The sequence below is a fragment of the Strix aluco genome, chromosome 4, assembly GCF_031877795.1.
Source record: "Strix aluco isolate bStrAlu1 chromosome 4, bStrAlu1.hap1, whole genome shotgun sequence".
Classification (NCBI taxonomy): Eukaryota; Metazoa; Chordata; class Aves; order Strigiformes; family Strigidae; genus Strix; species Strix aluco.
The window spans coordinates 100,963,750-100,976,294 of NC_133934.1; the positions used below are offsets into that span (position 1 = coordinate 100,963,750).

General features: G+C 34.8%; 1 protein-coding gene across 4 annotated transcripts in view; it reads right to left on the reverse strand.

The window, feature by feature from the left end:
* PRKD1 (protein kinase D1) overlaps positions 1–12,545 on the reverse strand; it is a 150,791-nt gene that overhangs the window by 67,010 nt on the left and 71,236 nt on the right. For all 4 annotated transcript variants that reach the window (XM_074824541.1, XM_074824539.1, XM_074824538.1 and 1 more), the window contains exon 2: positions 11,714–11,852. In XM_074824541.1, coding sequence (XP_074680642.1) covers positions 11,714–11,852 — 139 coding nt within the window. The remainder of the gene's footprint in view (positions 1–11,713; positions 11,853–12,545) is intronic.

Genomic DNA, 12,545 nt, shown 5'->3' on the forward strand with positions numbered 1-12,545 from the left:
TAAGAATACAAAAGTGTAAGAATGACTGGATCAGACCAAATTCTACTAAGCCTGGAATCCTGTCTTTCAAATAGGAGTTCCCAAAACAGCAGCAGCATCTGGTGGTATTTCCCCAGACCACCACCTCAGATGTCACCTCAGAGGATGTCACAAAGACAGATGATACAAGGGCAGTGACACTACAAGTGTGTTCTGTTTTGTCTCTATTCCTTTCCTAAGAATTCCAAGACTTATATTTGCTTTTCTGGACTGGTACTGAGCACTAAGATGATACTTTCATATTATAACTTGAACTTCTCAATTTTTGGTAGTATCAACTAACTCAGAGCCCCTTGCTACAGAGATAAAAATCAAGACATTCCGCTGATGCTTTATATTGATCTATACTGAATTTCATCTGGAGTGACACTGACACTTTACCAGTCATGCTTTCCAGATCATTTATGAATGTATTTAACAGCACCGACCTAAGAACCTCTGGTAGTGACCTGCTTCCACTGTGAAAACAGCATGTATATATACAGTTTGTTTCCCAAGTCATAAATAGTTACTAATCCATTTGAGCATCTATCTTCTTCTTTCATGAAATCATAGTTTCTTTATGGGCCTTTGGAAAAGAAAGTGTTTGTATGACTTCTGGAAAACCAAGTATGCTATTTCAACTGAACAGAAAACTTGCTGTTTTCATTAAACAGCTCACAGATAAATTGAAAACGTATTGTCTCCAAAAATTGGACAATTAGAGGTGTACAACGTAGTATATCTGATCCATTTAGCTTGCCATGGAACAGTGACCTCTCATAAAAAGGACCTGTCATGACAGAAGAATTTGTGTAGCTTCTTTCAAGGAAAATTCATCTTCCCTATCAACAGTATTTTTTTCCAACATTTAGTTTAGGTTTTTTTATAAATAAAAAAATGACATTGTTTATGATTACCAAGTACTGAAGCTTTAAAATGACATCTAAATTCCTGACATCAGTGGGAAATTATTAGGGTTCAAAAAGCTTACTTAAAACTGTAAAGCTAATTTTGTTATTAATTATTATATAAGAAATACACTGCTTGTTTTCTTGCAATCCATGTTCACAAGAACTTACAATTATTTCAAATTCTCTGCTGCTGAAATAATCATTAAATACTAAAAATGTATAGAAAGACCCAGGGAAGAATAACTAGCATGGCCTGTATTTCTGCAAGAGGGCTAGAAGTAAAGTTGACACATTGACTGCTTCCCTACTAACATCTGCCTGTTGCATATCATTTTACTCAGTGTGTACTGTTGATGATGCAGTCAGAGAACATAAGGAAGTGATGTTGATAGGACAGCTATTCTTTTTTCCTATTTTTACCTACTCCCTCCTGCAGCGGAAAGGAAAGAATGGTAAGGCAAGAAGGGAGGGGGAGTTCAGAAAGATTCTGCTGATGCAGAAGAAAATACACATCTTGAAGCCTCTATCCAGAATTATAACAATTATGAGCTGAAGAAAAGACAGTGAGGCAAAACATAAACAAAGAAAAGAATCTTCTAGTCCTAAGAACTTCAAACACAAAGTCATCTATCTGAAATTCATGATCCAAGAATGATGTAGGCTAACGAACAGTGAGGGATACAAAATTACTCTACTTTAACCTAATCAGTAGTGAGCCTTACTTCTACAGAAACAAGAAAGATGACAGTTAGAGACAATTAGAAGGAGATAGAGGAAGAATAATTTTAAGAGATACCATCTTGGACAGGATAAAGATAGAAAGACACAAGAGGGCGTTAATGTAGCCATGAAGACACCAAGAGAATGATGCTTTTCAATCACAACAAAGCAAAGTTGCAAACTATAGCCAACTATATAAGTAATATAGAATTATGTTCAAAGATATAACGTCATAATGTTTATCTCAAGGAGCTGGCAGTTGGACTAACATTACAATCCAGCTGATACACGGCATTTGCTATAATTGTATAGTTATCCACAGCTTTTATCCAGTTCAATATATTTTATCATATACAAGACAGTATAAACTGTACTGAATACAAATACAACGTCCACATCTAACAATCAGATGGTGTACCATCTATGTGATATTAGAACAGAAACAGCTTCTTAACAAAAGCAGTGGATCCATTCCCGCCCTCATCAGTTCAGTAAGGGAACGTAAAATAGCTGATATTTGACTTTCTTGCTTCAGGAAACCTGTCAAGTTAAGCACAACTGCTCACATCAAGCAGATGAAGTACATTCCACTAATTCACACAAGATGTTAACATTTCATCATCTGCCTTCCAGTGGCTGGCAAAGATCTCTTACATCCCAATGTAATTTTGCCCCAGTAAAAATAGATAGATTTTTTTATAGGCAAACTCATATTAAAACCATAAATATATTTTTTTCCCCTCTATATAACATGAAAAGACAGGGCAAGTTTTTAATAAATTCTGATGAACCAGGTATAGCATAGCACATAAACTATGCTGACAAGAACAAAAGTCTGAAGGCATCTAAAGTAATTGTTTCCTTGAAGGCCTTGAAAAGCAGAACTCAAAAAGAATCAGAGTACAGAAGTACAGAGCCACAGTAGCTCTCATTTGTCATCTTGTTGAATAGTCTGTGTCTCCACTAAAGGGAAAAAAGGGAAATATACTTTTATCTGGAAAAGGTCACAAAAACACAGCTGAAGTGGTGGCGGTTGCATCTACAGACAGCTTGAAATAATATCACAACCTTTATTTTAGAAAGGAGTTAACTCATCTACAATCCAGTTCTCATGTAATAACTTCTTAAATAGTTAACTTCTCCAGAAAGAAAGGGTACGAAGGACTGTACTTCTTGATCTTTAGTATCTCTTTATTGGCATTAACAAATGGCAGTTGAAATAAGTAATTTTTAAAGGCTAGTCAAAAGAATACCAAACAGCTTCAAAAATTAGGAGTTAAGCTTAAAGAAGCCAAGTTTATCACAACAAACATATTCCATTCTGTTCAAATCTATTGTGAATTTTTCATTATGTTATGTTGGTGATTTGCACTTGCATCCTTTATTTCATGAGTGGAACATGAGTTATCTTTTCACAGATCCAGTTGAAGCTTGTAGCAAATACTACTTAAAGCACATCAAGACTGAAGAACACTTTTCAACTTAAGCTCACCTTACATAAATTTACTTCCTTTTCTTGAGCAAACAATAAGACTGCATTTTAGAGAGAAACACCTACAAAGGTGCAACCTTTGGTTTCTCTTCCTTTCAGTGTTTATGAAAGACTGGCTGCTCTTTTACAGCTGTCTTTGATTATAACCAACTGCAACTTCTGTAACTGCTTTGATTATAACCAACTGCAACTTCTGCAACTGCTTCTTCTTCCTGGTTTGGGCTGCCTACTATTTTTTCAGAGTAATCTAATTAAAAGTAACCCTTCCTACAAATACAAATTGATAAAATCACCTCTCCAAAGATTCGGACCCTTTTCCAGTTTGAAACACAATTTAATTAAGTAAATGTTAGATTCAATGAACACATTAGTAAAGAATTCCACAGCACTAGTAGAGGACTTTCCTCTTTTGTGCATCAGGAGACCAGATGAACTTTTCTAATATTTTGAAGATGAAATAGAAAATGCACAGCTAAGAAAACAGCAACACAGCAAGCAAGATATTACTGACAGAATGGTATTAGTGATACCGTTCAATGAATGCCCAAGAGTGCACCCTAATAAGGCAACTGGGTTCAACATATAAATTTGTGAGTTTAATACATTTCTCAAGTGTCCCCATATCTGCTATACAAACACTATCAGAATCTCATGTAGTCAACTGAAACAAACTGTTAAAACAGGCAAAATTTTTTAAATACATAAAAGGAAGACGACAATTTAAGAGGTAAAAAAAAAACTGTATTTATGAGGGCTACTAATGTTCATAACGAAAGTTTGTTTTTTCCTCTTTTAACGTGCAGCTGACTGAATCTGTAACTCAACATACCCTTTAGCTTCCACTCTCATAATAATGCCTGAACCTTCACTTCTAAAATGCCAGAATCTATATTGACACTATAATGACAATTCATTTGGCTGACTGCAATAGCCTGTGCTTATCTCCTCTAGACCCCTCGGTAGACAGACACATAACATTTGTTCAGTGAGTTACGCGATTCTTACACTTCAGTTAAAATTGGCGCATAATGCACCAATGCAAAATGCAAGTAATGTTCATTATGAATATAAAAGCACAGTAGGTGCTGCATTATGAGCTGATTAAATTTCCTGTGTTTTACCAGAAACCTCTAGCTCTACCACAAACTGTTTCACTTGTACAACATTCACAGGTACCATTTTCTTCCCTAAAATGGATTAAAGTGCTTCAGCTACAATGAGCAACGCCCCTCAACCATAAATTTTTCTAGATAAATTCTCATATCTAAAGAACCTGCAATATGAACTCTAAACTAGAAGACAATCGTATTTATTATTCCTTAAACTGACAAGAACATAAGTACAATAAGAAAAAAAAATTAGAAAATGCATATGAACTGATTGTATAACCCCACAGTACTAGGACTGACAGTTCAGCTTTCTTTACCCTGACCAGTATCGACATGTGCAATAAAAAGTGAATGCAGTAGATCAGTATAGCTTTTGACATCAGATATCAGTGCCTCAGGGGATGTTTACCCATAGCGCACAGAGTTTTCAGCAGCAAAGCCGTAGCAGTAACACTATGTTCTATTGCCTCTTTCAGACACGCCGTTCAAAAATAACAGCCATAATATACCTTGAATTTACAGAACTTTAGAATGCATTTTCTGTTTAGAATGTTTATAATGTAGGCTAGAACTAAAACAACCAGTTCAACATAAGCATCTGAACATATATTGCATTTCTTTCATCCTTTCCACTGCTCAAGTGTTCAATATCATCCACTGTAGTGCTCCTTGACAATCTCTCCTGTTTTCAGAGGGTTTTTTCCTCCCTTCAAAACAAATTTTCAAGGCATAGCCGAAACATTACATATCACAAAAAAACCCCTCATATGACCCTGTATCTAGGTAGACTTTTTTTTTAATTGAAAAGGAAAGATAACCCATCTTTAGCTAATTTGTGATGCAATATTGCCAAAATCTATAATAATTTGAAACTGTCTGAATATATTTCAATAAAAACCTGCCTGCATTAGTTTGAATACTTCCCCGAACATTACAGACTATTTATATAGTTCTTTCTCTTTGCTAGTGTTGCAGAACTGGGAATACTTATCATTGTGGAAATGAATTACTGCATTTAGTTAAGGTTCATCTGTGGGAGGACACGGATGCTGTGTTTATGGAGGAAACGTATTTAATTTCTTATATAACTTGAGACATCTGACTGAAGGTCTTCATTTACAATAGTGTAATCATCAGCCAGCACATGACATGTTACAAGTTTCATTTGCTGTCCTTTGCATTTAGATAGCAATAAAATCTTCTGAGCATAGTATTGTCTAGTGAAAAATACTGAACTATACAGCAGATGAGTCTAACTAAATTCAGAAATTTCTGCAATGTTAAAGTTCATGAGTAATTTTGGGGAAAAAATTCCCCATTCTTTAATATTAGAATAGGTACTGCATGGCTGATTTTTTATTTATGCTTGCTGTAGCATTTAGGAGTTGATATTACAGCATGTCAATATAGAAAATATGACTTAGCAATCAGTCTTCGCAGAAAACTCCTGCAGCAGGACAGGAGGAAGAATGAAAATAGACACAAGTTGATGAAAGCTGGGATTCCAGCTTCAGGAAATCACACAGAGGAATGTGATATGACAATGCAGCCGAAAAGGTGCAAACAACTGACTCACCCCTTTTCTTGGGCTTCAACTGTTAAACTCCTTGAGATATCACCAACTGATTGACTGAGTGTTCTCCACTCCTCCTCCTCTAGCAAACCTCAGTTGCTATCAAGGTTTCATAATGAGATCTCTTTACATAGCTAGATGGGTAACAATTTTGTTTGTTTGTTTTTTCTTTAAAAGCTGATTTCAGTATTTTATTAAGAAACAACGGTTGGTCTAAGAAGCAGGTTGCATCAATTAACTACATCACTTTAAAACCTCATACATTCAACTGTACTAACAGAAAGGCATTTATGTGTGTGTAATCTACAAAGACAAGCTGCATGAAGAGGTATGAGGAATTAAATGATATTTCTTGCTGAACTCGTATCATTGTAATTGGGGAGGGAAAAAAAAGGCCTCAATTCCAGAACTACATGAACTAGATACTTAAGCAGTGGTTCTCCATGAAGACCCATGTAATTTCTGGATTATCAAAATAGTACCAGAAGAAAACACTTTTTTGGAGAAAAAGAGGGAAGAAGATTTCTAAATAAAGTTTATTAGTCTATAAGAGGAGTTGTGACATCTTACCTTTTCTTTCCCAGTACCTTAGTAAAGTAATAAGCAATAGAACTGTTGCCTTCAGAACTCAAATTTGGATAAACTTTTAATGTATTCATTGCTTGAAAGAACAAAATCACAAAATTCCTAAAATTTCTTTGCGGTTTTGTTTGTATCACGTAAGAACCTTACAATCTTACACGCCAGAAAAAGCAGCGTATTTGAAAATAAACACCCATTTACATTTACAGAATAGTGTTCAAAGATGCATTATGCATTTCTTGAGGATCTAAAGTTCAGAAAGTAAGAGAAAACGAAATTTTGTGATTGCACATACTATTGCAATAAATACTGATACTGGATATAAAAAATTAAGATGCATATATTTTAATTAAAAACATTTTGTTGTAGATTGATAGATCTGTTATTAAACACTTATTTAATCTGATACTAAAATATTAAAATAGGTTGGGACAAGAAAATGAAATAATTTAAATATTGTTTCCTGACTGCTTTAGTCCATTCTATCTGAATGGTGTTTCTAATATTTATAAACTGTTACCTGCTGTAAAATCCTTGGCATCTGTTTAGGTCATGCACAAGAAATGTCATTTTTATGTGAAGTTCTAATAGCTTGTAGAAGATTTTATACAGTGATATTCTGAAACTCCTGAAGGATCACTGGCATACATGGTAGGCATATAGTTAAAAGAATCTACAAAGTGGTACAAATAACTTCAAAAAAACCCACAGGCATTCTTGTCAAAGAAGGGTGTTTATTTGTTGCAAAAAGACTGGAACATTAATGCACTAGTAGCCAGAAAAGCCAGAGGTATACTTTGGTCATCTGTGGTGATATGATGACTTGATAAAGATTAACTGAAATCATCCTTACAAAAACAATTTTTGGAATAAAAATGTGGAAAAACTGTTGTTAAAGGATATGAATTCTCTTTCTCAGTTTTGTTTCTTAAAACATAACAGGAGTGAAAAATGTAACTAATAACATACATAAATCAGCTTTCTTACTCATGTGAGCATACCCACCAAAGCAGAATAGTTCAAGAGCAGAACACTGACTCACACAAGAACTCAGGCAATGGGGGAGAATAGAGAAGGTGAAGAACAATATAAAAGGAAAACTAATATTTACATGCGTTACCACACAGACCTACTTAAAGCATCTGCGGCGCATGCTTGTAACCTCTTTTCAGTCCCATTTCACCATATTGTGCTATGATGATTTCCACAAGATTAACAGAGAATACCATTTGTTTAAATATGACGGAACAGTAAGCTTCACCTTCTTAACTAAAGCAGCAAAAGGAAGAGGAGGGAATATGTGGTCCCATTACTGAATGGGACAGACAACCTGGTGACAAAGGCTAGGGAAAAGGCCAAGGTAGTCAGTGCCTTCTTGGCCTCTGTCTTTACTGGCAAGACCAGCCTTCAGGAATCCCATATCCCTGAGACCAAAGGAAAAGTCTGGAGCAAAGATGACTTACCCTCAGCAGAAGACAATCAGATTAAGGAACATTTAAGCAAACTGGACATACATAAATCCACTGGGCCTGACAGGTCACACCTGTAAGTGCTGATGAATGTCATTGCACAGCCACTCGAGTACTCTGCACTGTCCAGCTCTGTACTGTGTTCAGCTTTGGTCTCCCTAGTCCAGAAGATAAATGGACTTAATCTAAATAATAATCTAATCTAAATCATAATCTAAAAGTAAATAGTTTTCTGTCTTTTGCACAGGGTCAAAGTACATTTCTGGTATGCACCATCAAACATACTGGATGAATATTGTGCAAACTTGCTGAGTTGAAAGCAGTATCATTACTTAGGGCATAATTTTTCAAGTACTCTGTACTGTTCTAAATCTACTGCCTCTGAAGCTAGTTTAAAAATAAATGATTTTAAAAAGAATACTTTGTCAGCTTTGCTAATATAAAATACTGTAAATACAGATTTATTTCCTTAAGAACTAGAGAACAATTTTTCATTGCTAAGAAAGGAAAGGCCCAAGGTAGAGTTTCAAATCTTTTCGCAGAGAAGAGAAAAATGATTACTTCAATTGTTCAATAAAAACATGGAAACAAAATCATAGTCTTTGGGCCATATGGAATTAAGAAACCAGCATACCTTACCAGAAGAGTTAAGATTCTTCAAGTCTGGCTTGTAAGTAAAAAAAGCCACTTTATTTTTGTGAGGACATGAGTGATGGTTGTAGTGAAGATTACATAAATTAGACACTCTCAAAATAACACATGAAACAACTTTTAGCACTGGACTGGTGGCTGGTCAAAGAGATAGTAATACTTCTCCCTTATATTTTACAGAAGTAGCTTTAGCTATACGGGGTGTGGGGGGGGTGGGGGGTGGCGAGAAGATGGGACGGGGCAGGAAACAGGATACAAAACTCAGAAACTAAACAAAACAAAGAAGCACGAAGAAACTAATTCTATTAGTAACTACTGCTAATAGATAAATGATAAATAATAATAATGATAAAACTGAAGCAAGAACTATTCTCAGGGATTAGAATTATTAATCACTTTCAGTGAAAAAAAGTTAATGAAATCAAGCATTAAATACTCAGAAACACTATGACCATGCAGGTGTGATCACACCCTATTTCCTGTAAAACTACAAAATGGTTATACTTAAAACTAAAAACTAAACTAAAAATAAAACTAAAACTAAACTAAAAATATAACTAAAAAATTGTTATCGTTAGTTCTCAATATATCATAATCTTACATATGTGTTTTGCATTGTAAATTTATTCAAGATGAAAATTATTTTCTTAATCTGTGAACTTCCTCCATTATAATGACCCCTCTATAAGATTTGGATACTCTAAATTCTCTATTTTTCTTTTTTTTTTTTTTCTTTTTTTAATCCATCGTGACAGACGGCTATAGTTCCACACCTTTAGCTACAATTGATCCAGTCAGGGCATTGCAGAAGTGAAATAGTCCATCACAAAACCAACATGAATCAGTAACAAGGTAATAAACAAGATAAATTTCTTTCATGAATTCATCATAAATAAAATCATATAAAATGATACAGCTGATCAATACTGTCAACAACTGTATAACACAATTATTAGGAAGTGCGTAACAGCGCACTTTGGGGATTTACCTTTAGCTAAAATTTGGTTACTAGAACAGTACAACAGTACTTTGTGATATTAAACATTCAAAGCCTTCAGCCAGCAATGTATACTCTAAATTGGAGGGTGAGAGGGAAAAAAAATGTATGGATCCTGGGCAACTGTAGGTACCACCCACACTTTCACACAATGCTGATTTAATAGTCTTCCTCTAAATATCGCAGAATTGCTTACGCTTGATCATTTTTGTGGAGAGACACTTCACCCAAAAAGTAAAACCATAAATCCTCTAATGCTCTTAAACTACAGTCCTCCTTTATCACTTACAAGTAGTACATAAAGTGCTGCTCTTGATTTAAACAGCTACTTGCCTAATTTTGGCAAAATGGAAGATATGGTCTCCATTTCAAAAGCATATAAACACATCAAATAAAGCACTAAATTCCTTACTGATTTTTTCCCACTGCATCTGATTTACTGATCTGGAGTGATTATCTTCTGGGGGAAATGTGAAATACTGATTACTGGTATTTTTTCTAAAGGGAAAAATTTGTTTCCTGATATGGAAAAGATGAACAATGACTTACAGGGATGAGTTGCATTATTCCTTACTGTACTTCTTCCTATTCTAATCAAACAGTATGGAATAGGGTCCTATAAAAGAAACCTATATTTAAAGGCTCAGTTGGCTTAAATTATGTGATCTAATTCTTAGCTCCACTTTTCAGCATCCATTCGGAGTTTGGCTTTCTCTTCACTAAACCTACACTCTTCTGTAGATTCAATTTCTGCTTTTATGAAACATGTGTCTTTCTATTTTTAAGTGCCTTTCCAGATGCTTTAAGTGCATCTTCCAACTGCAAAAATAAAGCCCTTCAGACATCTTCTAAATTTTATTTATCAAACACCACCTTTACATCTTTACAGTTCCATCATTCTCTGTATTGCATACCCTTGTAAACTTTGCACTAGTCACATACCTCATCCCTTCTTACAGCTAAGCTTTTGGCACCTAAGGGCATCCCCAGACTTCCTCTACATTCCAGTAACATAATTTGTGCTTATTTCCTACTTCAATTAGAATAACCCACTCTTTATGGCCAGTCTGCTGGCCAAACATGTTCCTTAAATCCATTTGTCATTTCATTGCCTCCAAAATTTGGCCTTTCACCTCATGAGTCACTCATACTACGTATCTTCTTACATCCCTTCACCTGCTAGTCACCATCAAACTATAACTTTCATTCTCTGGCTTTGCACAGATTTGTATTATCAACTTGTCTCCTCTGACTTTTGTATTTCCTAAGCCCTAAAGTTTTTTTCTTTTGTACCACCTTTTCACCTTCCATACCATCATTTATACCTGTCACACAATCAATAGCCCTGTACAAGAAGCATCCAGCACTCCTCCTGGACAGCTATTCATAAATAATATACATTTCTATAATTTTCTTTGCTTCCCCACCTAGAATTTAGATTTTTCCTTTTCCTTTCCTTTCCTATTTTTAAAAATAAATCATGTCAGGGGTCAGAGCAGTCCTGTCAGGCATTGTTACGTAGGGCTTTGAAAAAGAAGTTACTCTATTTCCAGTGGACATTTTCATGGCACTTCACATAAGGTAAAAAAGCTAAAAATCCTTACTTTCAAAGGAGCCAGGTCACTGTTAGTAAGAACGGCCTTGACAATTTCTCCACAGGTAATTATGAACTGACTGCATCAACTAATAGAAAATGTGCACTCTAGCCAATTAAATATTAAACTGTTGATACTTCATGCCAGACGTGAAGAACAATTCTAATTTTCAAGCTACTCTGTTAATGAAGTGTTAAAATATCTATTCTATTTTGTTTTGTATTGTATTTTGTCACTTGTTACATTTTGTTCTTACAGTGCTTCTTTGAAAAGGGTTGTGGTGCCACACAGGATTATTTTTTTCCTCTAAAAATGTAGAATATACGTATTTCAAATTGCTTTTTAAAAATTAACCCGTTGCTTAACTAGTAATATGGACAAAATAAAGTTGTTAAAAAGTACACAATGCAATAGGAAAAAAGAATTAATAGGCATAATATGCCTATATACGTCTAAGAAAGATTTTGACCCAGTGTAGGTGAAAGTCCATATGAACAAATTTTCTTTTTTCTTGAATCTTAACTGGGACAAAAATACTGTGGATATTTTCAATTGCAAAAGTACGACAGCAATTTTCATTGGTTCTTAGTTACCTGACAAGACAACTTCAACTAGGTCTCCTTCTTGGATATCTGCAGCTGATTTCACCAACTGGAGAATGTTTTCAGAGGTAGGGTCATGACGGAAGAGCAGAATTTTGTCATACATTCCGTAGAAACCACATTCAGGAAACTGCAAATACAAACCCATGAAAATTTAACTACACTGTAAAATACAAATAATATATAATTAAATTTTGAGGGCAGACTAGACCATTCCTCAGACTAGTACCAAACAGGATAAATATTTTTTCATATGTGACAATACTTATCACTATATTCTGAAAATGGCTTTTCCCCCAAGCAAGTAAGCTCATTTGCCTTTCTCTTCCTCTGCAAGCAATGGGGTATTCACTAGGAAATGAGACAGAAATAAGTGCATCCCTTAGCCACTGCTGATAACTTTTTCAAAGACAAGTTCCTGAGCAAGGTGATCTAATTAGACCCTCCTGGAGCAGGTGTTTGGACTAGATGACCTATGGAGCTTCCTTCCAGTCTATATTACTCCACGATTCTATGATCTCTCCACATACTACTGCCAAAAAGATGCCTTGAGGCCAGAAGAAATATTTTTCAGCTCTACTTAAGATGCAATGCCTAAATGATAGCTCATTAGGAAATACCTATTTCTTGAGACTAAAGTTACTAGACATATACTACTTTAAGCTACTAGACACATAAAACAATGTTTCCAAATTTAATCATTTATTTTGATGCAAAGAAGCTGGTGCTTTGAAAAGAGATTAAAACCTGTTTAAACTAAAAATGATTTTAAAAAACTCAAAAGTTACAATCTAAACTTGAGATTATTATTGAAGCAGCATTT